This window comes from Electrona antarctica (assembly GCF_951216825.1).
Source record: "Electrona antarctica genome assembly, chromosome: 21".
NCBI lineage: Eukaryota > Metazoa > Chordata > Actinopteri > Myctophiformes > Myctophidae > Electrona > Electrona antarctica.
Genome location: NC_136802.1, coordinates 29,294,075 through 29,316,466, shown reverse-complemented (window position 1 = coordinate 29,316,466; position 22,392 = coordinate 29,294,075). Strand labels below are relative to the sequence as shown.

General features: G+C 42.1%; 1 protein-coding gene across 1 annotated transcript in view; it reads right to left on the bottom strand.

Annotated features, from left to right (window-relative positions):
- The window catches only part of etnppl (ethanolamine-phosphate phospho-lyase), a 79,657-nt gene that overhangs the window by 9,716 nt on the left and 47,549 nt on the right, over positions 1–22,392 (bottom strand). Inside the window, exons 4-5 of the mRNA XM_079490704.1 lie at positions 4,190–4,264; positions 3,815–3,908 (exon numbers count right to left, since the gene is read on the bottom strand). Coding sequence (XP_079346830.1) covers positions 3,815–3,908; positions 4,190–4,264 — 169 coding nt within the window. The remainder of the gene's footprint in view (positions 1–3,814; positions 3,909–4,189; positions 4,265–22,392) is intronic.

The following is a 22,392-nucleotide window of genomic DNA, read 5'->3' as shown; positions in this document are numbered from 1 at the left end:
AAGTATTTTCCCATGGGACTCAATTAGAATCAAGGACTGGAATGAATAATCCAAAAATAGTCTCCACATTGTCTTACAGTACAGGCATAGTGAAACAGCTCTCAAAGTCACACTTTTAGCAAACAAACAAACAAACAAACAAAAAGCAAGATTCTAAAACCCAGTACAGTTCTTTTTAATGTCAAATTGATGTTGATTTAGTTATTTGTATTAGGAAGAAAAACTCTGGATCTTCTAATGGTCAAATCAACAGGAAGTTGACATTTTATTAAAGAATGCTGGATATTATATGAAATGAAAAAAATTAAAAACATTTGACATTATCATAAACAACTTCCAAAAAAGTTATGTGGCCACTTCAGAAAATGCAGTTGATATTGTGGGAATGTTTGTGACATTATGGAGCCTAAAGGATGTTTGATATCCACCTGCAGTTAACTAGGCCATACAAAGCCAGCTGAAGTTTCTCTTTTTTTTCTTATTTTTTTGTCATTTCAACTAGAACTTTTCTATGACCATACATTGGTCAACTTTTTGGTCGGTAAACTCTGGTATGAATAGAACAAAAACAAAAAAGGGATTCCTAAAAAGTCTTAAGACCATGAATAAAATATGCAAGCCGTGTGAAACAGACCGAATCAGCTACTTTGCATGTAACATTAGAGCTGGGTATTCCTCCAGCAGGCATATCAAACTTCACCCGCGTGTCAAAGGAAATGACTAGGGGAAGGACCCAAGAACCAAATATGTAACAGTGTATCCCTAGTGAGCACTTCAGAGGAATTCCTCATTCATTCTACCATCTCGATGAACGGATTACAGTGTTTCCTGTTGGCCAATGTTTAAACACTTAACAAATTCAAGTTGATGTCCAGTATTGCACTGGACATCAAGGAGGTTTGCAAAAATGGCCAAACCAAAATCTTTTGCTTATTATCCGATTTCTTTTTTTAAACGACACCGTATTGTTCTCTGATAAGCGCTGCATTAATAAGTGCATTTGGATGGAAATACTGGAAAGGATTCATATTAAAAACTCAAAGATCTATTGGAAGATGCTGAATGGCACTGGTGGCGGTAATGAGAATAAGCATTGTCCTTTTTCACCTAAACATTTATCAAACCATGTACACTCAAGACACGCTCCATATATGGCCAGAAATCATTCCATATGTTGATCCCCCATGCCATATGCCAAAGGGCCAGCGCTCGCCCAGCAGTCTGCTGTCACCTAGGCGAATACGTGCATGCGGATGAGGTCGCTTCTCGCCCTCAGGCGTCTTGTAGTGGAATAGAAGTCTGTGACGCATTGTGAGCTTGTAGATTTTCAGCATGCAACAAGATCTAAAATTAGCCATTACGATGCCATCAAGGCCCACCAAAATACATTTTAGTCAACTAAATCAACTGTAGATTTAGTCAACTAAAATGTTAAATTTCAGTTTACAAAAATGTGACTAAAACTAAATGACATTTCTTTCAAAAGACTGTCTAAACTAAATATTTGTTTTGCTGTCAATCAGTGGTACTGCTACTCATGCTGTTGGTCTCTCCTCATTTGTGGACAACGCCCATCATTTGCAGAAGAACATGAAGAGAAGACATTTCAAGGTAAGAACTTTTTTTTAAATTCTTGGCTGCTAGGGCTTTCACGTTGTTTGCGGTGCCAAAACAAAACCCAAGGTGCAGAAATGGAGCTCCTGGTTTACTGGGATGGGGTTCGAATCCCTGCTGTGCCCTATTGTGTTTTGGCATTAACATTTTCATTTAACTGTCACGTTATGAGTACCACAGACGAATAACAGTCTAAGTCCACACTATTGATCCATAATATATAAATGATAGATAAGGGTTCAGGACAACGAGGCCTTTTCGTGGAGGGGTCAGTCTGAAATTTGGACTTAGACTGTTTTTCGTCTGTGGTACTCATATTGTTAGATCTATTATACAGGCATATGAAGACAGTGCATCCAGCTCTATACTTATCAGCTCTGTGCATAATTTGTTGTCAGACGGTGACACCTGTTACCTGTGGCTTGTGTTGATGTCACAACTATAGGGTGACCTTGCTACACTTTAATGTTCTACACCAGACAGGATTATATAGGATGTACATGTCTGTATACTTATTTTAATGATACTTTTCTGTATTCTATGACTTCTAACTTCTTTACTGAACAAGGCGTGATCACTGCCTTTCTGACTTGGATTAAACACAAAACACAAAGTTCAGGCCCGTGTGTTCACAGTAAGCTGATTTTCTTTTTTTTTAAATTTGATTCGAGTTTTCAGGCGAAAGTATGCAGACGTTTTGAAACATTGTGTACTTAAACGTAAACTGCCCAAATGTTTGTTTACCCTGTATAATATAAGTGTATTGTATGCATCATTTTACTAAATTATTGTTTAAACCATTCATGTTTCAATTAACTTTGTCCTTATACGCCATAAGATATTTGTAAATAAGGTGCCTTTTTAGTATCATTTGTGGGTTATCGTTTTGTCATGTTCTGTTTGTGCTCCATCCGTTGAGATCAAAATGTTGTCGCTAAACTAAAATAAAGTAAATTATTTTTCCTGAAACCAGTGTGTGGCCAATCTCCTTTCACCTGTGCTCCATACCATGTGATCATGGTCTTGAGTCCTATGAATAAATGAAATATTTACAATTGTACACACTGTACAATCAAACCTGCACCTTTTATATATTGCTTTTAGCTAAATATGAGGTTGTTCAGTTTTTCTCTACTTTTCAAAATGTCTACTGTTTTTATTTTTATTTTATAATTATATTGTAATGTATGTGTTTGACATTAGTCTTGCTTTTGTCGTACAATTGCTTTTGTCATCGATTGGAAATCACTTTGGGTCAACTTCTGTTGCTTTTAAATGTACAGACGACTATGTTAGCTTTACTACTGCATGTTCCACTCCCACGGTGAGACACCTATTACAAAATAGCACAAGGGCCCCGACCTTATCTTATCTGAACAAGAACAGAACAGGAACTTGACCTGTGCTGTGTAAACTGTGTTAATTCACACACAATGTTGTTTAACTAGAACTCTAAAGCGCTAATTCTAATGTATTATTATTCATGATGTAGCATTATTACGACGAATATGTGTTGAGGAATTAACCACTCAAGCCCTATACCAGGGTTCCCCAATTAATTTTCCTCAAGGGCCATATTTTGACTAGGGTACCAGGCTGGGGGCCGAGTCCGCACGCACGAGGTCGAGGAAAATTCATGCCTGAAAATTCCCTGAAAATTCATTTTCAGGGCAAGACCCCATTTGAAAAGGATGCCCAGTTTGACATGCATAGGCTACTAACCCCCATTTAATGCCATTTATATCTGGGACCCCCTTAAAAAGAAAAAAAAATGGCCCGCGGGCCGCCTATTGGGGAACCCTGCCCTATACTATACTTTTATGGTGTGTTGACTAGCGTACAGTAGCCAATCTACAAGCCAATCACAATGTGTTGCATTGTGTGACAGTGACACGTTTGAGCTTGTAGATAAAAGTTTTTAAAAGTTTTAGACGTTTTAGAAAATGTTCACCTACAGTATGATGACATGGCCAAAATAAGGACACCAGGGTTAATATTAACGAAACTTGTGCCTGACGTATGTACACGCACACACAAATGCACACACACACATCATCACTCTTTCGTTGCCAGCAGCACGGAATGTGTACACAGATACACGAAAGTGAACCCACGGTAGCCTGTCAAAACCCAGTGGAGCAAGTTGAGTCATGGTGTTTTGATAGAATGCAGGAGGTTCAGACAGGTAGCATGCACTCACCACATGAACAGATTGCTTCTGCTCCCCACCCGCCAGCTGGTGGAACTTATATGGGCTGATGTCAATGAGTGACGAGACGTGGCCATGATATGCACTGAAAACAACCAAAAAGCGCAGACAATGGACAACACGGAACACAAGCAGTGATAGTGATGGTTCAATATGCTGCCAATGCGGAAAGCGCTGTATTGGATACATAAACACAATCATCAGTGCGTTGTAAAATGGACACATAAATAGCAATGTTCTTTGTTTAAATGTATCATGTTAAAGTATGACTAATAATTATAATACACAACAATAATGACACATTGTCATTGCTCATTTTTAGAGCTGGAACCAGTCAAGTAAACATGCCCATGGAATATTGCTTACTTGTCAAGTGTGATGATGTCTTTGTGGCCTGTGTACTGCCAAGCCAGTCGAAGGGCCAGATCGTTGGCTTCAGACCTGACGTTCAAAGGGAAAAGGTCCATTTTGAGTTACTCAGTCACCACAGAATACACAGGAGTAGTCATGTATGTCACTAACAAGCAAGACAAGGTTATTTGCTGCTCTGCATGAAGGCCTACACGATGGATACATTACATGTGTATAACAAACAAACAAGAGACAAATTGTTGGATAGACAAATTTCATCTGCCCATAACATTTTAAAGGTATATTCAGTGATTTCACTTAATTCAAATATCACTTATTTTTTCTTATTTTTTGGATAATCCTCCCTACTATAAAGTGTGCTGACCATATAAGGAGTTCCTCCCTGTCCCCATGTGAGCCCCTGGGGTCAAAAAACCCTAGTTTCGGTTTGGGCTTTGGGTGGCAAAGCCTTCATCCAATCAGGATGAGAGGGGCCTTCCTCCAATCATGATCGAGTGGGGCGGGCATTGGTGCACGTGATGTTGGTCTGTTGTACTTCCCCCACTGTAGAGCGTGTGCATGTGCACATCTTGTTACCGGGGTGGACCGTTTTTTTTTCCAAATCACCCAAATCACTAAGATATTTGCATGCAAGTGTAAATTGTGACCTGAGGACACTGTAGCCTAGGCCAGGGGTCACCAAAATCACTATTTGACAAATGTGGCCTGAGGGTGGCGCTAGAGATAGGCCATGGTGTCACTCTTCATTTTTAGGGTGCATCCTCTGGTGAGTATAAATGCACTCGGCAGGTTTGAGGGCAATCTGTCAAATCGATTTTCAGATATCTTGTGTGCATTGCAATTGCACATTTTTCCATGTCACTTTCTAAGCAATCTGGGGTACCCATCTGCAAAACAAAGGTAAAACAGCGCCCTCGAGTCAACAGTCTGTCTCGAGAGACTACTTTCTAAGAAAAATAATAATAATCCAGACAGGAGGAATGAGAGGGAGGGAACCACAGGCAGCTTAGAAAGCAGCTGCTTTGAACGAGCCAAGCTGATTGGTTCACTCTGAGCCTAGAAGTATGTGTAGATATACAGTTCATATGGGGACATGTAAACGTTCAGTCAGTGTTGCCATGTCTGCTTATTATAAGCGACTTTGGGCTTGTTTTTTCTGTAAAGTTGCTTGTAAATAATAGATTTTATAGATAAATTGTTGTGGGTCTTTTGGGCTTGGTTTGAACCAGGGGTTCTTAAACATATTCATGGCAAGGGACCCCCAGATTAGTATACAACATGACAGAGTAAACCACTCCTACAACTGGCTTTGTTAGTTTGTCTGTCTGTCTGTTCGTACCAAAAAATGAGCATGGTTGCTATGGTCACCCAGTTCACATGGGTGTGATTTCATTACGTCAGACATTACGTCAGACCACAGCTGATCAGTCTATATAAGACCTTACACCACTCAGTTCACACGGGTGTGATTTTTTGTATTTATTTTTGTATTTTATTTCAGTTACAGTTGATTTCATTAATGTATTGTATTGTATTTCAGACTATTTTTTGAGTGGTGTAAACCACTCCTACAACTGGCTTTGTTAGTCTGTCTGTCTGTGCTCAAAAAATGAGCATGGTTGATGCTGATTGGTTGATGCTGATTTCCACTCAGCATCAACCTCTCAGTTCCACTCAGTTCACACGGGTGTGATTTTTTTATTTTAAACATGAATGTTGAGTACTGGTGTTGTTGTTTTGTCCTGTATCTGTTTTGTAATTGTTATGTATCTGTTGTTTGTCCTGTCTCAAACTTCAATAAAAATACTTGAATAATAATACTCTCCCCTATACCTGACCCCTAACCCTGAGCAGCTATCCCCCTCCCCAACGGCTCCGGACCTACTCACCCCCTACCTGACAGTGGCGTATGCAGGAATTACAAGTCAGGGAGGCGAAAATATGTGGACACACAAGCTGGAGCTTTTTACTTGGAAATGTTTTGTAGTGTTTGAGTCATAATGCATTGTCAATGGCAATAGCACAAACTTTGGCACGCTATACTAGTCCTACATACTTACACCTAGAAACCCCATTCAAACCTATGTTCATCTTCCGACCGACTCGACACCGGGCACTGCACTCCCTGTGGTGGGGTGGAACGCATGTGTCGAATTTGAAGTCGTTGGGGCGAACGGTTCTCGATTTACGTGGATTACAGACGTACGTACAGAGACTTGGTGCATTTATAGTTAGATTTTAAATTTGAGAAATGTAGAATGGGGGTCAATGGGAGATTTTGGCACGTAAAAAAAAAAATCACTTTTACCTAGAAACTCCATTCACACTTTTTACTGTACAATTCATCTTACTGTGGACACACATGCTGGAACTTTTTACTTGGAAATGTTTTGTAGTTTTTGAGTTATTTAACTTAAACGCCCAATGCATTTCCAATGGCAATAGCACAAACTTTGGCAAGCTACTAGTCCTACATACACCTAGAAACCCCATTCAAACCTTAAAATGTTCATTACTGTGGACATGTTTGCCTGAAAATGAATCTTTGAAATGTTTCATAGTTTTAGAAATATAGTGCTTTTAAATTTGAAGAATTGTATAATGATAGGACAGCAGCCAGGAGGAGGGATTGAACCAAGAACCTTATTATGCCTCTCAGAAGACAAATCTACCTCCAGAGCGACTGCCGCTCCTAATTATAGTAAGCATTGTTTGTTGTCTACTTATCGTGTGCAATACATTTTGTTCCAATCTACCTTTATTGCTGTCTAAACCAGTAGTTGTTCCTGAGTGACATTCCAGAGCAAACAAGCTTGAATTTGACCCTTGGCCCAAAAAGGGTGTGAATCCATGCTTCTTCCACTGATTGGCTCTCCACACACTACATTTGGTATTCAGAAAGAATATTTGATAGTAATTTCAGATCATTCCTGCTCACACCGCAAAGTTCCAGAAACTCTAGTGAATTATTAAAAATGCTAGTGTGGCTCAATATGACATACAAGGTCCAAGACTTGAGCCTAACATCTAACCGCCACTGTTGAAAGTGGCTTTGGCAATACAGGATATTTTTCTTAGGATCTATTTTTTTAAGATTTGTTTTTGGGGCTTTTTATTGACAGTGAACAGTAGATGGACAGGAAAGGGGAGAGAGATGGGGAGTGACCCACGGGCAAAGGCCATCGGGCTCGGGAGTCGAACCTGCGGCACGCCATCTGGCTGGCTTGGCAGCCTAGGTGCCCAGACGGTTGAGCTAACAGTCCGGGCCAACTGACAGGATCTCTTAATCTCAGTCAACTATTTCAGACCAGAAATTAATCCAGGAGATGCGTATGGCCTAGTTGCTTTGTTTGATGCAACAAATACTGATCTGCAGTCCATTGAGAAAGGTAGATCCTGGTGTCAGGAAAGACACCCACTGGTTAATGAGTAGCCCTGCATGAAGCTCATGAAGCCACTATCTAGTGGGGGGTGTTCAAAATAGTGTTAAGTAGCTCTATATTTTGATAGGATCAACAACGCATACTACCTTAATAAGACTTAAACAAATCTGGAAATCGAATCAATACCGCACCAAAACAAAACTCCGGATCTACCAAAGCTGCGTACTATCAACACTACTATACGGTGCAGAATGCTGGAAAACTACGACCATAAATGATCTACTTTCCATACATCATGCCTATGCAAAATCCTGTGTTGGCTTTTTTTGTATTATTTTTTTAAGTTTTTGAACCCACAACCTCCAGATCATGTAGCCAGTGTGCTAAGTCACTGAGCTACTTGCTACCTGCCACAACACAGTTTGCCTTTCCCTTTGAGTAAGAACATTTATACAAAAATGAAATACAAAAAAATAAAATAACAGGAGATTTGTCTATTGTTTGTTGTGCTGTTGTTTATCTTCTAGACGTCTGAATGTTTATGAACCACAATGGAAACAAGCCTCTGGCTCTTCTATCATTATCATTATCTGTTTGGCTTTTAGTTTACAGCAAGTACAGTGGATCACTGGTTACAGAGTGTGCCTGGGAATCAAGAGGCCACAGGTTCAAGTCCTGTCTGCGACAGAGTGTCCCTTGTGGTTGTTACAAGTCAAATGGCTTCAACAGAGATTTGCTGGCAAAATGAATACCTGGTTTCAGACAGCATACTATTCTTCACATGTAGGAGGCGGGACTAAAGGGACTAAGGGGACTTCCTGTTGGGATATCACCCAAGTGTTTTCTTCCTGTCCATCGGGAGTGCATGTAAGTCAGTCATTTTCTATGGACAATTATAGTATTTTCTCGTCTAGAAGCTCGAAGCCAAAACCCAGCTTTTAAAAGCTGCGTCAAAGTTGAGTTTTCAGGAGAAAAAAAGCACGCAAAAAAAGCTGTTCATTCCAAGCTTCAAAACGAAAAAGCTGGTAGAGATAACATGGGAGCACGAAGCAAGAAGCTGCTTCTAGCTTCCTTGGTGTTAACGCGGCTTAAGTCTGATTATGCCTTTGGGTTTTTTGCACTACCGATTGTTACCCGTTTCCTTTATTGTCAGTTAAAATCATCATTCATCATCACTTCCATCTTGTCCATCACCTAATCCTAACCCTAACCCTAACCCTAACCCCAACCCTAGTTGTCTGGTACCAGATTGCTTACCAGATGGTACCAGAACAAAACAAACAAAAAAGCAATGTGGATTGTCTGGAACCAGTGGGACAGTGTGTTAGAACGCTGCCACATGATCGGGAGATGGTGAGTTCAAACCCCACTCAAGTCTTTACTTTCAAGACCGATTTCAGAAGAAGAAAACCAACAAAAAAAGCAGTGTGAATTGTCTGGGCTCAGTGTGTTAGGATGCTGCCACATGATTGGGAGATGGTGAGTTCAAACCCCACTCAAGTCTTTACTTTCAAGACCGATTTCAGGAGAAGAAAACAAACAAAAAAGCAGTGTGAATTGTCTGGACCCAGTGGGACACATGATCGTGAGATGGTGAGTTCAAACCCCACTCAAGTCTTTACTTTCAAGACCGATTTCAGAAGAAGAAAACCAACAAAAAAGCAGTATGAATTGTCTGGACCCAGTGGCTCAGTGTGTTAGGACGCTGCCACATGATCGGGAGATGGTGAGTTCAAACCCCACTCAAGTCTTTACTTTCAAGACAAATTTCAGCAGAAGAAAACAAACAAAAAAGCAGTGTGAATTGTCTGGACCCAGTGGGACAGTGTGTTAGGACGCTGCCACATGATCGGGAGATGGTGAGTTCAAACCCCACTCAAGTCTTTACTTTCAAGACCGATTTCAGAAGAAGAAAACCAACAAAAAAGCACTTTGAATTGTCTGGACCCAGTGGCTCAGTGTGTTAGGAAGCTGCCACATGATCGGGAGATGGTGAGTTCAAACCCCACTCAAGTTCAAACCAAAAATTAAAGGTCCAGGGTGCAATCCCACCCCAGTCTTTACTGTGACACTTTGCTTTCCACACTGACATCAAGTAGCACAGAAAAGCTGTGTTGTAGTAACCAGCAGTTAGCTCAGTGTGATGAGAGGCTGTCCTTGGGAGCCACAGGTCCAGTGTTCAAATCCCACATTTGTCATAACTTTGACACTTTGCTTTGCACACTGATTTCCAGAAGGACAACTTTAAAGCAGCCCAGAAATTCACCATGATTGTGTGCCGGTAAGTGGCCCAGCGGATAAGTCAGATGATATCCGTAGTATACCTAGTAGAAGTGTGCCGGTTCAAACCCGACATACTCCTAGTAGGCGGTGATGGTTCAAATCACCGACACCTAGAGTAGGAGTGGCCCAGTGGATAAATCAGATGATATCAATACCTAGTAGAAGTATGCCGGCCGACATACTCCTAGTAGGATGGTGCTAGTTCAAATCACCAACACCTACAGTAGGTAGGAGTGTGTGCAGTTAAGTGTCCTGGTGGATTAATCAGATAATATCCATAGAATACCTAGTAGAAGTCTGCCAGTTCAAACACGACATAGGATGGTGCTGGTTCAAATCACCATCACCTAGAGTAGGTTGGACTGTGTGCCGTTAATTGGCCCGGTGGATAAATCAGATAATATCCGTAGAATACCTAGTGGGATGGTGCTGGTTCAAATCACCATCACCTAGAGTAGGTAGGACCGTGTGCCGTTAATTGGCCCGGTGGATAAATCAGATAATACCTAGTAGGATGGTGCTGGTTCAAATCACCATCACCTAGACTAGGTAGGGGGTCAGGTAAGAGTATGTAGGGGCAGAGTAGGTTGAGGTGTAGATAGGGGGAGAGTAGGTGAGGGTTGGTCAGTTAGGGGGAGGAGTAGGTGAGGGGGGTCAGGTAGGGGGAGAGTAGGCGAGGGGGGGGGGCAGGTGAGGTGGAGAGTAGGTGAGGTGGGGCCAGGCAGGGGGAGAGTAGGTGAGGGGGGGGGGGCAGGTGAGGTGGAGAGTAGGTGAGGTGGGGCCAGGCAGGGGGAGAGTAGGTGAGGGGGGCCAGGCAGGGGGAGAGTAGGAGAGGAGGGAGGCCAGGCAGGGGGAGAGTAGGCGAGGGGGGCCAGGCAGGGGGAGAGTAGGAGAGGTGGGAGGCCAGGCAGGGGGAGAGTAGGAGAGGAGGGAGGCCAGGCAGGGGGAGAGTAGGGGAGAGGGGGGCCAGGCAGGGGGAGAGTAGGAGAGGAGGGAGGCCAGGCAGGGGGAGAGTAGGAGAGGAGGGGGGCCAGGCAGGGGGAGAGTAGGTGAGGGGGGAAGCCAGGCAGGGGGAGAGTAGGAGAGGAGGGGGGCCAGGCAGGGGGAGAGTAGGAGAGGAGGGCCAGGCAGGGGGAGAGTAGAGTAGGGGGGCCAGGCAGGGGGAGAGTAGGAGATGGTGGGCAGGCAGTGAGAGAGCAGGCAGGGGGGGTATGCCGATTTTTTTTTAAATAATTTCTAAATTTAATTTAGAAAAAAAAAATATATGTTTATAAAAAAATAAAATAAAATAATCTTTCTTTCTTTTTTCATCCTACTCTCCCCCTGCCTGGCCTCCCTCCTCGCCTACTCTCCCCCTGCCTGGCCTCCCCCCTCGCCTACTCTCCCCCTGCCTGGCCTCCCTCCTCTCCTACTCTCCCCCTGCCTGGCCTCCCTCCTCTCCTACTCTCCCCCTGCCTGGCCCCCCTCTCCCCTACTCTCCCCCTGCCTGGCCTCCCCCCTCACCTACTCTCCCCCTGCCTGGCCTCCCCCCTCGCCTACTCTCCCCCTGCCTGGCCTCCCCCCTCACCTACTCTCCCCCTGCCTGGCCTCCCTCCTCTCCTACTCTCCCCCTGCCTGGCCCCCCTCGCCTACTCTCCCCCTGCCTGGCCTCCCTCCTCTCCTACTCTCCCCCTGCCTGGCCCCCCTCACCTACTCTCCCCCTGCCTGGCCCCACCTCACCTACTCTCCACCTCACCTGCCCCCCCCCTCGCCTAATCTCCCCCTACCTGACCCCCCTCACCTACTCCTCCCCCTAACTGACCAACCCTCACCTACTCTCCCCCTATCTACACCTCAACCTACTCTGCCCCTACGTACTCTTACCTGACCCCCTACCTAGTCTAGGTGATGGTGATTTGAACCAGCACCATCCTACTAGGTATTATCTGATTTATCCACCGGGCCAATTAACGGCACACGGTCCTACCTACTCTAGGTGATGGTGATTTGAACCAGCACCATCCCACTAGGTATTCTACGGATATTATCTGATTTATCCACCGGGCCAATTAACGGCACACAGTCCAACCTACTCTAGGTGATGGTGATTTGAACCAGCACCATCCTATGTCGTGTTTGAACTGGCAGACTTCTACTAGGTATTCTATGGATATTATCTGATTAATCCACCAGGACACTTAACTGCACACACTCCTACCTACTGTAGGTGTTGGTGATTTGAACTAGCACCATCCTACTAGGAGTATGTCGGCCGGCATACTTCTACTAGGTATTCTACGGATATCATCTGATTTATCCACTGGGCCACTCCTACTCTAGGTGTCGGTGATTTGAACCATCACCGCCTACTAGGAGTATGTCGGGTTTGAACCGGCACACTTCTACTAGGTATACTACGGATATCATCTGACTTATCCGCTGGGCCACTTACCGGCACACAATCATGGTGAATTTCTGGGCTGCTTTAAAGTTGTCCTTCTGGAAATCAGTGTGCAAAGCAAAGTGTCAAAGTTATGACTAATGTGGGATTTGAACCGTGGACCTGTGGCTCCCAAGGACAGCCTCTCATCACACTGAGCTAACTGCTGGTTACTACAACACAGCTTTTCTGTGCTACTTGATGTCAGTGTGGAAAGCAAAGTGTCACAGTAAAGACTGGGTTGGGATTGCACCCTGGACCTTTATTTTTTGGTTTGAACTTGAGTGGGGTTTGAACTCACCATCTCCCGATCATGTGGCAGCATCCTAACACACTGAGCCACTGGGTCCAGACAATTCACAGTGCTTTTTTGTTGGTTTTCTTCTTCTGAAATCGGTCTTGAAAGTAAAGACTTGAGTGGGGTTTGAACTCACCATCTCCCGATCATGTGGCAGCGTCCTAACACACTGTCCCACTGGGTCCAGACAATTCACACTGCTTTTTTGTTTGTTTTCTTCTCCTGAAATCTGTCTTGAAAGTAAAGACTTGAGTGGGGTTTGAACTCACCATCTCCCGATCATGTGGCAGCGTCCTAACACACTGTCCCACTGGGTCCAGACAGTTCGCACTGCTTTTTTGTTTGTTTTCTTCTCCTGAAATTGGTCTTGAAAGTAAAGACTTGAGTGGGGTTTGAAATCACCATCTCCCGATCATGCGGCAGCGTCCTAACACACTGTCCCACTGGGTCCAGACAATTCACACTGCTTTTTTGTTTGTTTTCTTCTCCTGAAATCGGTTTTGAAAGTAAAGACTTGAGTGGGGTTTGAACTCACCATCTCCCGATAATGTGGCAGCGTCCTAACACACTGTCCCACTGGGTCCAGACAATTCACACTGCTTTTTTGTTTGTTTTCTCTTCTGAAATCGGTCTTGAAAGTAAAGACTTGAGTGGGGTTTGAATTCACCATCTCACGATCATGTGGCAGCGTCCTAACACACTGTCCCACTGGGTCCAGACAATTAACACTGCTTTTTTGTTTGTTTTCTTCTCCTGAAATCGGTCTTGAAAGTAAAGACTTGAGTGGGGTTTGAACTCACCATCTTCCGATCATGTGGCAGCGTCCTAACACACTGTCCCACTGGTTCCAGACAATCCACATTGCTTTTTTGTTTGTTTTGTTCTGGTACCATCTGGTAACCAATCTGGTACCAGACAACTAGGGTTGGGGTTAGGGTTAGGGTTAGGGTTAGGGTTAGGGTTAGGTGATGGACAAGATGGAAGTGATGATGAATGATGATTTTAACTGACAAGAAAGGAAACGGGTAACAGCAGTGCAAGTTTTTTTTGGGTAAGCCAGACAGGAGAGCATTACAATAATCAAGCCTGCTGGTGATAAACAGTGAATGAGTATTCCAGTATCATTTTGGGACAGAAATCTGGTACCAGACAACTCATACCGCTTATTGTTTTCTTCTTCTGAAATCGGTCTTGAAAGTAAAGACTTGAGTGGGGTTTGAACTCACCATCTCCCGATCATGTGGCAGCATCCTAACACACTGAGCCACTGGTTCAAGACAATTCAAACTGCTTTTTTGTTGGTTTTCTTCTTCTGAAATCGGTCTTGAAAGTAAAGACTTGAGTGGGGTTTGAACTCACCATCTCCCGATCATGTAGCAGTGTCCTAACACACTGAGCCACTGGGTCCAGACAATTCACACTGCTTTTTTGTTGATTTTATTCTTCTGAAATCGGTCTTGAAAGTAAAGACTTGAGTGGGGTTTGAACTCACCATCTCCCGATCATGTAGCAGTGTCCTAACACACTGTCCCACTGGTTCCAGACAATCCACATTGCTTTTTTGTTTGTTTTGTTCTGGTACCATCTGGTAACCAATCTGGTACCAGACAACTAGGGTTGGGGTTAGGGTTAGGGTTAGGGTTAGGTGATGGACAAGATGGAAGTGATGATGAATGATGATTTTAACTGACAAGAAAGGAAACGGGTAACAGCAGTGCAAGTTTTTTTTGGGTAAGCCAGACAGGAGAGCATTACAATAATCAAGCCTGCTGGTGATAAACAGTGAATGAGTATTCCAGTATCATTTTGGGACAGAAATCTGGTACCAGACAACTCATACCGCTTATTGTTTTCTTCTTCTGAAATCGGTCTTGAAAGTAAAGACTTGAGTGGGGTTTGAACTCACCATCTCCCGATCATGTGGCAGCATCCTAACACACTGAGCCACTGGTTCAAGACAATTCAAACTGCTTTTTTGTTGGTTTTCTTCTTCTGAAATCGGTCTTGAAAGTAAAGACTTGAGTGGGGTTTGAACTCACCATCTCCCGATCATGTAGCAGTGTCCTAACACACTGAGCCACTGGGTCCAGACAATTCACACTGCTTTTTTGTTGGTTTTATTCTTCTGAAATCGGTCTTGAAAGTAAAGACTTGAGTGGGGTTTGAACTCACCATCTCCCGATCATGTAGCGGTGTCCTAACACACTGTCCCACTGGTTCCAGACAATCCACATTGCTTTTTTGTTTGTTTTGTTCTGGTACCATCTGGTAACCAATCTGGTACCAGACAACTAGGGTTGGGGTTAGGGTTAGGGTTAGGGTTAGGGTTAGGTGATGGACAAGATGGAAGTGATGATGAATGATGATTTTAACTGACAAGAAAGGAAACGGGTAACAGCAGTGCAAGTTTTTTTTGGGTAAGCCAGACAGGAGAGCATTACAATAATCAAGCCTGCTGGTGATAAACAGTGAATGAGTATTCCAGTATCATTTTGGGACAGAAATCTGGTACCAGACAACTCATACCGCTTATTGTTTTCTTCTTCTGAATTTGGTCTTGAAAGTAAAGACTTGAGTGGGGTTTGAACTCACCATCTCCCGATCATGTGGCAGCATCCTAACACACTGAGCCACTGGTTCCAGACAATTCAAACTGCTTTTTTGTTGGTTTTCTTCTTCTGAAATCGGTCTTGAAAGTAAAGACTTGAGTGGGGTTTGAACTCACCATCTCCCGATCATGTAGCAGTGTCCTAACACACTGAGCCACTGGGTCCAGACAATTCACACTGCTTTTTTGTTGGTTTTATTCTTCTGAAATCGGTCTTGAAAGTAAAGACTTGAGTGGGGTTTGAACTCACCATCTCCCGATCATGTAGCGGTGTCCTAACACACTGTCCCACTGGTTCCAGACAATGCACATTGCTTTTTTGTTTGTTTTGTTCTGGTACCACCTGGTAACCAATCTGGTACCAGAAAACTAGGGTTGGGGTTAGGGTTAGGGTTAGGGTTAGGTGATGGACAAGATGGAAGTGATGATGAATGATGATTTTAACTGACAAGAAAGGAAACGGGTAATAATCAGCAGTGCAAGTTTTTTTTGGGTAAGCCAGACAGGAGAGCATTACAACAATCAAGCCTGCTGGTGATAAACAGTGAATGAGTATTCCAGTATCATTTTGGGACAGAAATCTGGTACCAGACAACTCATACCGCTTATTGTTTTCTTCTTCTGAAATCGGTCTTGAAAGTAAAGACTTGAGTGGGGTTTGAACTCACCATCTCCCGATCATGTGGCAGCATCCTAACACACTGAGCCACTGGTTCCAGACAATTCACACTGCTTTTTTGTTGGTTTTCTTCTTCTGAAATCGGTCATGAAAGTAAAGACTTGAGTGGGGTTTGAACTCCCATCTCCCGATCATGTAGCAGTGTCCTAACACACTGAGCCACTGGGTCCAGACAATTCACACTGCTTTTTTGTTGATTTTATTCTTCTGAAATCGGTCTTGAAAGTAAAGACTTGAGTGGGGTTTGAACTCACCATCTCCCGATCATGTAGCAGCGTTCTAACACACTGAGACGGCACACAATCATGGTGAATTTCTGGGCTGCTTTAAAGTTGTCCTTCTGGAAATCAGTGTGCAAAGCAAAGTGTAATGTGGGATTTGAACCTGGACCTGTGGCTCCCAAGGACAGCCTCTCATCACACTGAGCTAACTGCTGGTTACTACAACACAGCTTTTATGTGTACTTGATGTGAGTGTGGAAAGCAAAGTGGCAATAATACTTTTTATCCCACGATTTTGCAACGCAGTTTTTTCACCCAGTGCCAATTATTTAATGTAATCCTGGGTGCTACACTTCCTCTGCCAACCTGGGGGGGCAGCAGACTGACCTCATGCCTCCTTCAATGCATGAGGAGTCCAAGCTGCTTCTTTTCACATGACGGGGGGAATTTCCCTGGCCGGACGTAGCGCGTGGAAGGAACACGTTATTCTGACCAGTTCCTTTCCACTCCATTAGGCGCCCTGGCTGGCCAAGGGGAGGTAGTTTTAGAGACCAGGATTACTGCATGTTTTTGTGAGGGTACCTACCCTAGGGGACACGGGAGAACATGCAAACTCCACACAGAAAGGCCCTTTCGCCAACCCCACCTTGGGTATGGGCACTGATGACATGGAGGAGAGGACAGGCAACCAGCGTCCCGAGCGGGAATCGAACCCAGGACCTTCTAGCTGTGAGGCGACAGCACTACCGACTGTGCCACCGTGCCCCCTTTTTTGCTGGATTAAATTGAACAAACATACTTATACTAAGGTCCCTTGACCAGTTTTCCCATTTTTTTATTCTGAACAAAAAAAGGAAAAATTTGAAAATTTGAAAAAGAGATGAAAATCATAAAATAACAACATACTATAGTTCATGGTTTCGGATGGCATACTATAGTATGTCATATTTTCATGATTTTGGGACACTATGTCATAGCCAGGACTTGAACCTGCAGCCTCCTTATTCCCAGGCAGGATCTGTACCTAGTGAGCCACTGTGCATGCTGTTCTTAAAAGGCCGAATAGATAATGACAGAAGAGCCAGAGACTTGTTTCTATTGTGGTTCATAAACATTCGAACGTCTAGAGCAGCAAGAAACAATAGACAAATCTATTTGACCCCCATTCTGAATTTCTCAAATTTAAAAGCACTATATTTCTAAAACTATGAAACATTTCAAAGATTCCTTTTCAGGCAAACATGTCCACCGTAAGATGAACCTAAGTAGGCTTGAATGGGGTTTCTAGGTGTAAGTATGTAGGACTAGTAGCATGCCAAAGTTTGTGCTATTGCCATTGAGAATGCATTGGGCGTTAAAGTTAAATAACTCAGAAACTACAAAACATTTCAAAGTAAGAAGTTCCAGCATGTGTCTCCACAGTAAGCTGAATTATAAAAAGTGTGAATGGAGTTTCTAGGTGAAAGTGCTTTTTTGACGTGCCAATATCTGCCATTGAGCCCCATTGTAAAATTCTCAAATTTGAAAGCACTATATTTCTAAAACTATGATACATTTCAAAGATTCCTTTTCAGGCAAACATGTCCACCGTAAGATGAACCTAAGTAGGCTTGAATGGGGTTTCTAGTTGTAAGTATGTAGGACTAGTAGCATGCCAAAGTTTGTGCTATTGCCATTGAGAATGCATTGGGCGTTAAAGTTAAATAACTCAGAAACTACAAAACATTTCAAAGTAAAAAGTTCCAGCATGTGTCTCCACAGTAAGCTGAATTATAAAAAGTGTGAATGGAGTTTCTAGGTGAAAGTGCTTTTTTGACGTGCCAATATCTGCCATTGAGCCCCATTGTAAAATTCTCAAATTTGAAAGCACTATATTTCTAAAACTATGAAACATTTCAAAGATTCCTTTTCAGGCAAACATGTCCACCGTAAGATGAACCTAAGTAGGCTTGAATGGGGTTTCTAGGTGTAAGTATGTAGGACTAGTAGCATGCCAAAGTTTGTGCTATTGCCATTGAGAATGCATTGGGCGTTAAAGTTAAATAACTCAGAAACTACAAAACATTTCAAAGTAAAAAGTTCCAGCATGTGTCTCCACAGTAAGCTGAATTATAAAAAGTGTGAATGGAGTTTCTAGGTGAAAGTGCTTTTTTGACGTGCCAATATCTGCCATTGAGCCCCATTGTAAAATTCTCAAATTTGAAAGCACTATATTTCTAAAACTATGAAACATTTCAAAGATTCCTTTTCAGGCAAACATGTCCACCGTAAGATGAACCTAAGTAGGCTTGAATGGGGTTTCTAGGTGTAAGTATGTAGGACTAGTAGCATGCCAAAGTTTGTGCTATTGCCATTGAGAATGCATTGGGCGTTAAATTTAAATAACTCAGAAACTACAAAACATTTCAAAGTAAAAAGTTCCAGCATGTGTCTCCACAGTAAGCTGAATTATAAAACGTGTGAATGGAGTTTCTAGGTGAAAGTGATTTTGACGTGCCACTATCTGCCATTATAAATTTCTCACATTTAAAGCACTATATTTCTAAAACTATGAAACATTTCAAAGATTCCTTTTCAGGCAAACATGTCCACCGTAAGATGAACCTAAATAGGTTTGAATGGGGATTCTAGGTGTAAGTATGTAGGACTAGTAGCATGCCAAAGTTATAATTTTTTTCGGACGGCATACTATAGCATGTCGTCTTTCGTGATTTTGGACTATTTGAAAAAAAAAATGAAAATCATGAAAAAACGACATACTATAGTTCATGGCTTCGGACGGCATACTATAGCATGTCGTTTTTCATGATTTTGGAGGATTTGAAAAAAAGATGAAAATCATGAAAAAACGACATACTATAGTCCATGGTTTGGGACGGCATAATATATTATGTCATATTTTCATGATTTTGGGACACTATGTCAGAGCCAGGACTTGAACCTGCAGCCTCCTGATTACCAGGCAGGCTCTGTACCCAGTGAGCCACTGTGCATGCTGTTCTTAAAAGGCCGAATAGATAATGACAGAAGAGCCAGAGACTTGTTTCCATTGTGGTTCATAAACATTCGAGCGTCTAGAGATAAACAACAGCAAAAGAAACAATAGACAAATCTCCTGTTATTTTATTTTTTGTATTTTATTTTTGTATCAATGTTGTACTCAAAGGGAACAGCAGACTGCATTGTGGCAGGTAGCAAGTAGATCAGTGACTTAGCACACTGGCTGCATGATCTGGAGATAGTGGGTTCAAACCCACTCAATACTTTACTTGCCAAAATCTGCCAGGTGAAAGTGATTTTGACGTGCCACTATCTGCCATTGAGCCCCATTGTAAAATTCTCAAATTTGAAAGCACTATATTTCTAAAACTATGATACATTTCAAAGATTCCTTTTCAGGCAAACATGTCCACCGTAAGATGAACCTAAGTAGGCTTGAATGGGGTTTCTAGTTGTAAGTATGTAGGACTAGTAGCATGCCAAAGTTTGTGCTATTGCCATTGAGAATGCATTGGGCGTTAAAGTTAAATAACTCAGAAACTACAAAACATTTCAAAGTAAAAAGTTCCAGCATGTGTCTCCACAGTAAGCTGAATTATAAAAAGTGTGAATGGAGTTTCTAGGTGAAAGTGCTTTTTTGACGTGCCAATATCTGCCATTGAGCCCCATTGTAAAATTCTCAAATTTGAAAGCACTATATTTCTAAAACTATGAAACATTTCAAAGATTCCTTTTCAGGCAAACATGTCCACCGTAAGATGAACCTAAGTAGGCTTGAATGGGGTTTCTAGGTGTAAGTATGTAGGACTAGTAGCATGCCAAAGTGTGTGCTATTGCCATTGAGAATGCATTGGGCGTTAAAGTTAAATAACTCAGAAACTACAAAACATTTCAAAGTAAAAAGTTCCAGCATGTGTCTCCACAGTAAGCTGAATTATAAAAAGTGTGAATGGAGTTTCTAGGTGAAAGTGCTTTTTTGACGTGCCAATATCTGCCATTGAGCCCCATTGTAAAATTCTCAAATTTGAAAGCACTATATTTCTAAAACTATGAAACATTTCAAAGATTCCTTTTCAGGCAAACATGTCCACCGTAAGATGAACCTAAGTAGGCTTGAATGGGGTTTCTAGGTGTAAGTATGTAGGACTAGTAGCATGCCAAAGTTTGTGCTATTGCCATTGAGAATGCATTGGGCGTTAAATTTAAATAACTCAGAAACTACAAAACATTTCAAAGTAAAAAGTTCCAGCATGTGTCTCCACAGTAAGCTGAATTATAAAACGTGTGAATGGAGTTTCTAGGTGAAAGTGATTTTGACGTGCCACTATCTGCCATTATAAATTTCTCACATTTAAAGCACTATATTTCTAAAACTATGAAACATTTCAAAGATTCCTTTTCAGGCAAACATGTCCACCGTAAGATGAACCTAAATAGGTTTGAATGGGGATTCTAGGTGTAAGTATGTAGGACTAGTAGCATGCCAAAGTTATAATTTTTTTCGGACGGCATACTATAGCATGTCGTCTTTCGTGATTTTGGACTATTTGAAAAAAATAAGAAAATCATGAAAAAACGACATACTATAGTTCATGGCTTCGGACGGCATACTATAGCATGTCGTTTTTCATGATTTTGGAGGATTTGAAAAAAAGATGAAAATCATGAAAAAACGACATACTATAGTCCATGGTTTGGGACGGCATAATATATTATGTCATATTTTCATGATTTTGGGACACTATGTCAGAGCCAGGACTTGAACCTGCAGCCTCCTGATTACCAGGCACGCTCTGTACCCAGTGAGCCACTGTGCATGCTGTTCTTAAAAGGCCGAATAGATAATGACAGAAGAGCCAGAGACTTGTTTCCATTGTGGTTCATAAACATTCGAGCGTCTAGAGATAAACAACAGCAAAAGAAACAATAGACAAATCTCCTGTTATTTTATTTTTTTTATTTTATTTTTGTATCAATGTTGTACTCAAAGGGAACAGCAGACTGCATTGTGGCAGGTAGCAAGTAGATCAGTGACTTAGCACACTGGCTGCATGATCAGGAGATAGTGGGTTCAAACCCACTCAATACTTTACTTGCCAAAATCTGCCATTGACCCCCATTCTGAATTTCTCAAATTTAAAAGCACTATATTTCTAAAACTATGAAACATTTCAAAGATTCCTTTTCAGGCAAACATGTCCACCGTAAGATGAACCTAAGTAGGCTTGAATGGGGTTTCTAGGTGTAAGTATGTAGGACTAGTAGCATGCCAAAGTTTGTGCTATTGCCATTGAGAATGCATTGGGCGTTAAAGTTAAATAACTCAGAAACTACAAAACATTTCAAAGTAAAAAGTTCCAGCATGTGTCTCCACAGTAAGCTGAATTATAAAAAGTGTGAATGGAGTTTCTAGGTGAAAGTGCTTTTTTGACGTGCCAATATCTGCCATTGAGCCCCATTGTAAAATTCTCAAATTTAAAAGCACTATATTTCTAAAACTATGAAACATTTCAAAGATTCCTTTTCAGGCAAACATGTCCACCGTAAGATGAACCTAAGTAGGCTTGAATGGGGTTTCTAGGTGTAAGTATGTAGGACTAGTAGCATGCCAAAGTTTGTGCTATTGCCATTGAGAATGCATTGGGCGTTAAAGTTAAATAACTCAGAAACTACAAAACATTTCAAAGTAAGAAGTTCCAGCATGTGTCTCCACAGTAAGCTGAATTATAAAAAGTGTGAATGGAGTTTCTAGGTGAAAGTGCTTTTTTGACGTGCCAATATCTGCCATTGAGCCCCATTGTAAAATTCTCAAATTTGAAAGCACTATATTTCTAAAACTATGATACATTTCAAAGATTCCTTTTCAGGCAAACATGTCCACCGTAAGATGAACCTAAGTAGGCTTGAATGGGGTTTCTAGGTGTAAGTATGTAGGACTAGTAGCATGCCAAAGTTTGTGCTATTGCCATTGAGAATGCATTGGGCGTTAAAGTTAAATAACTCAGAAACTACAAAACATTTCAAAGTAAAAAGTTCCAGCATGTGTCTCCACAGTATGCTGACTTATAAAAAGTGTGAATGGAGTTTCTAGGTGAAAGTGCTTTTTTGACGTGCCAATATCTGCCATTGAGCCCCATTGTAAAATTCTCAAATTTGAAAGCACTATATTTCTAAAACTATGAAACATTTCAAAGATTCCTTTTCAGGCAAACATGTCCACCGTAAGATGAACCTAAGTAGGCTTGAATGGGGTTTCTAGGTGTAAGTATGTAGGACTAGTAGCATGCCAAAGTTTGTGCTATTGCC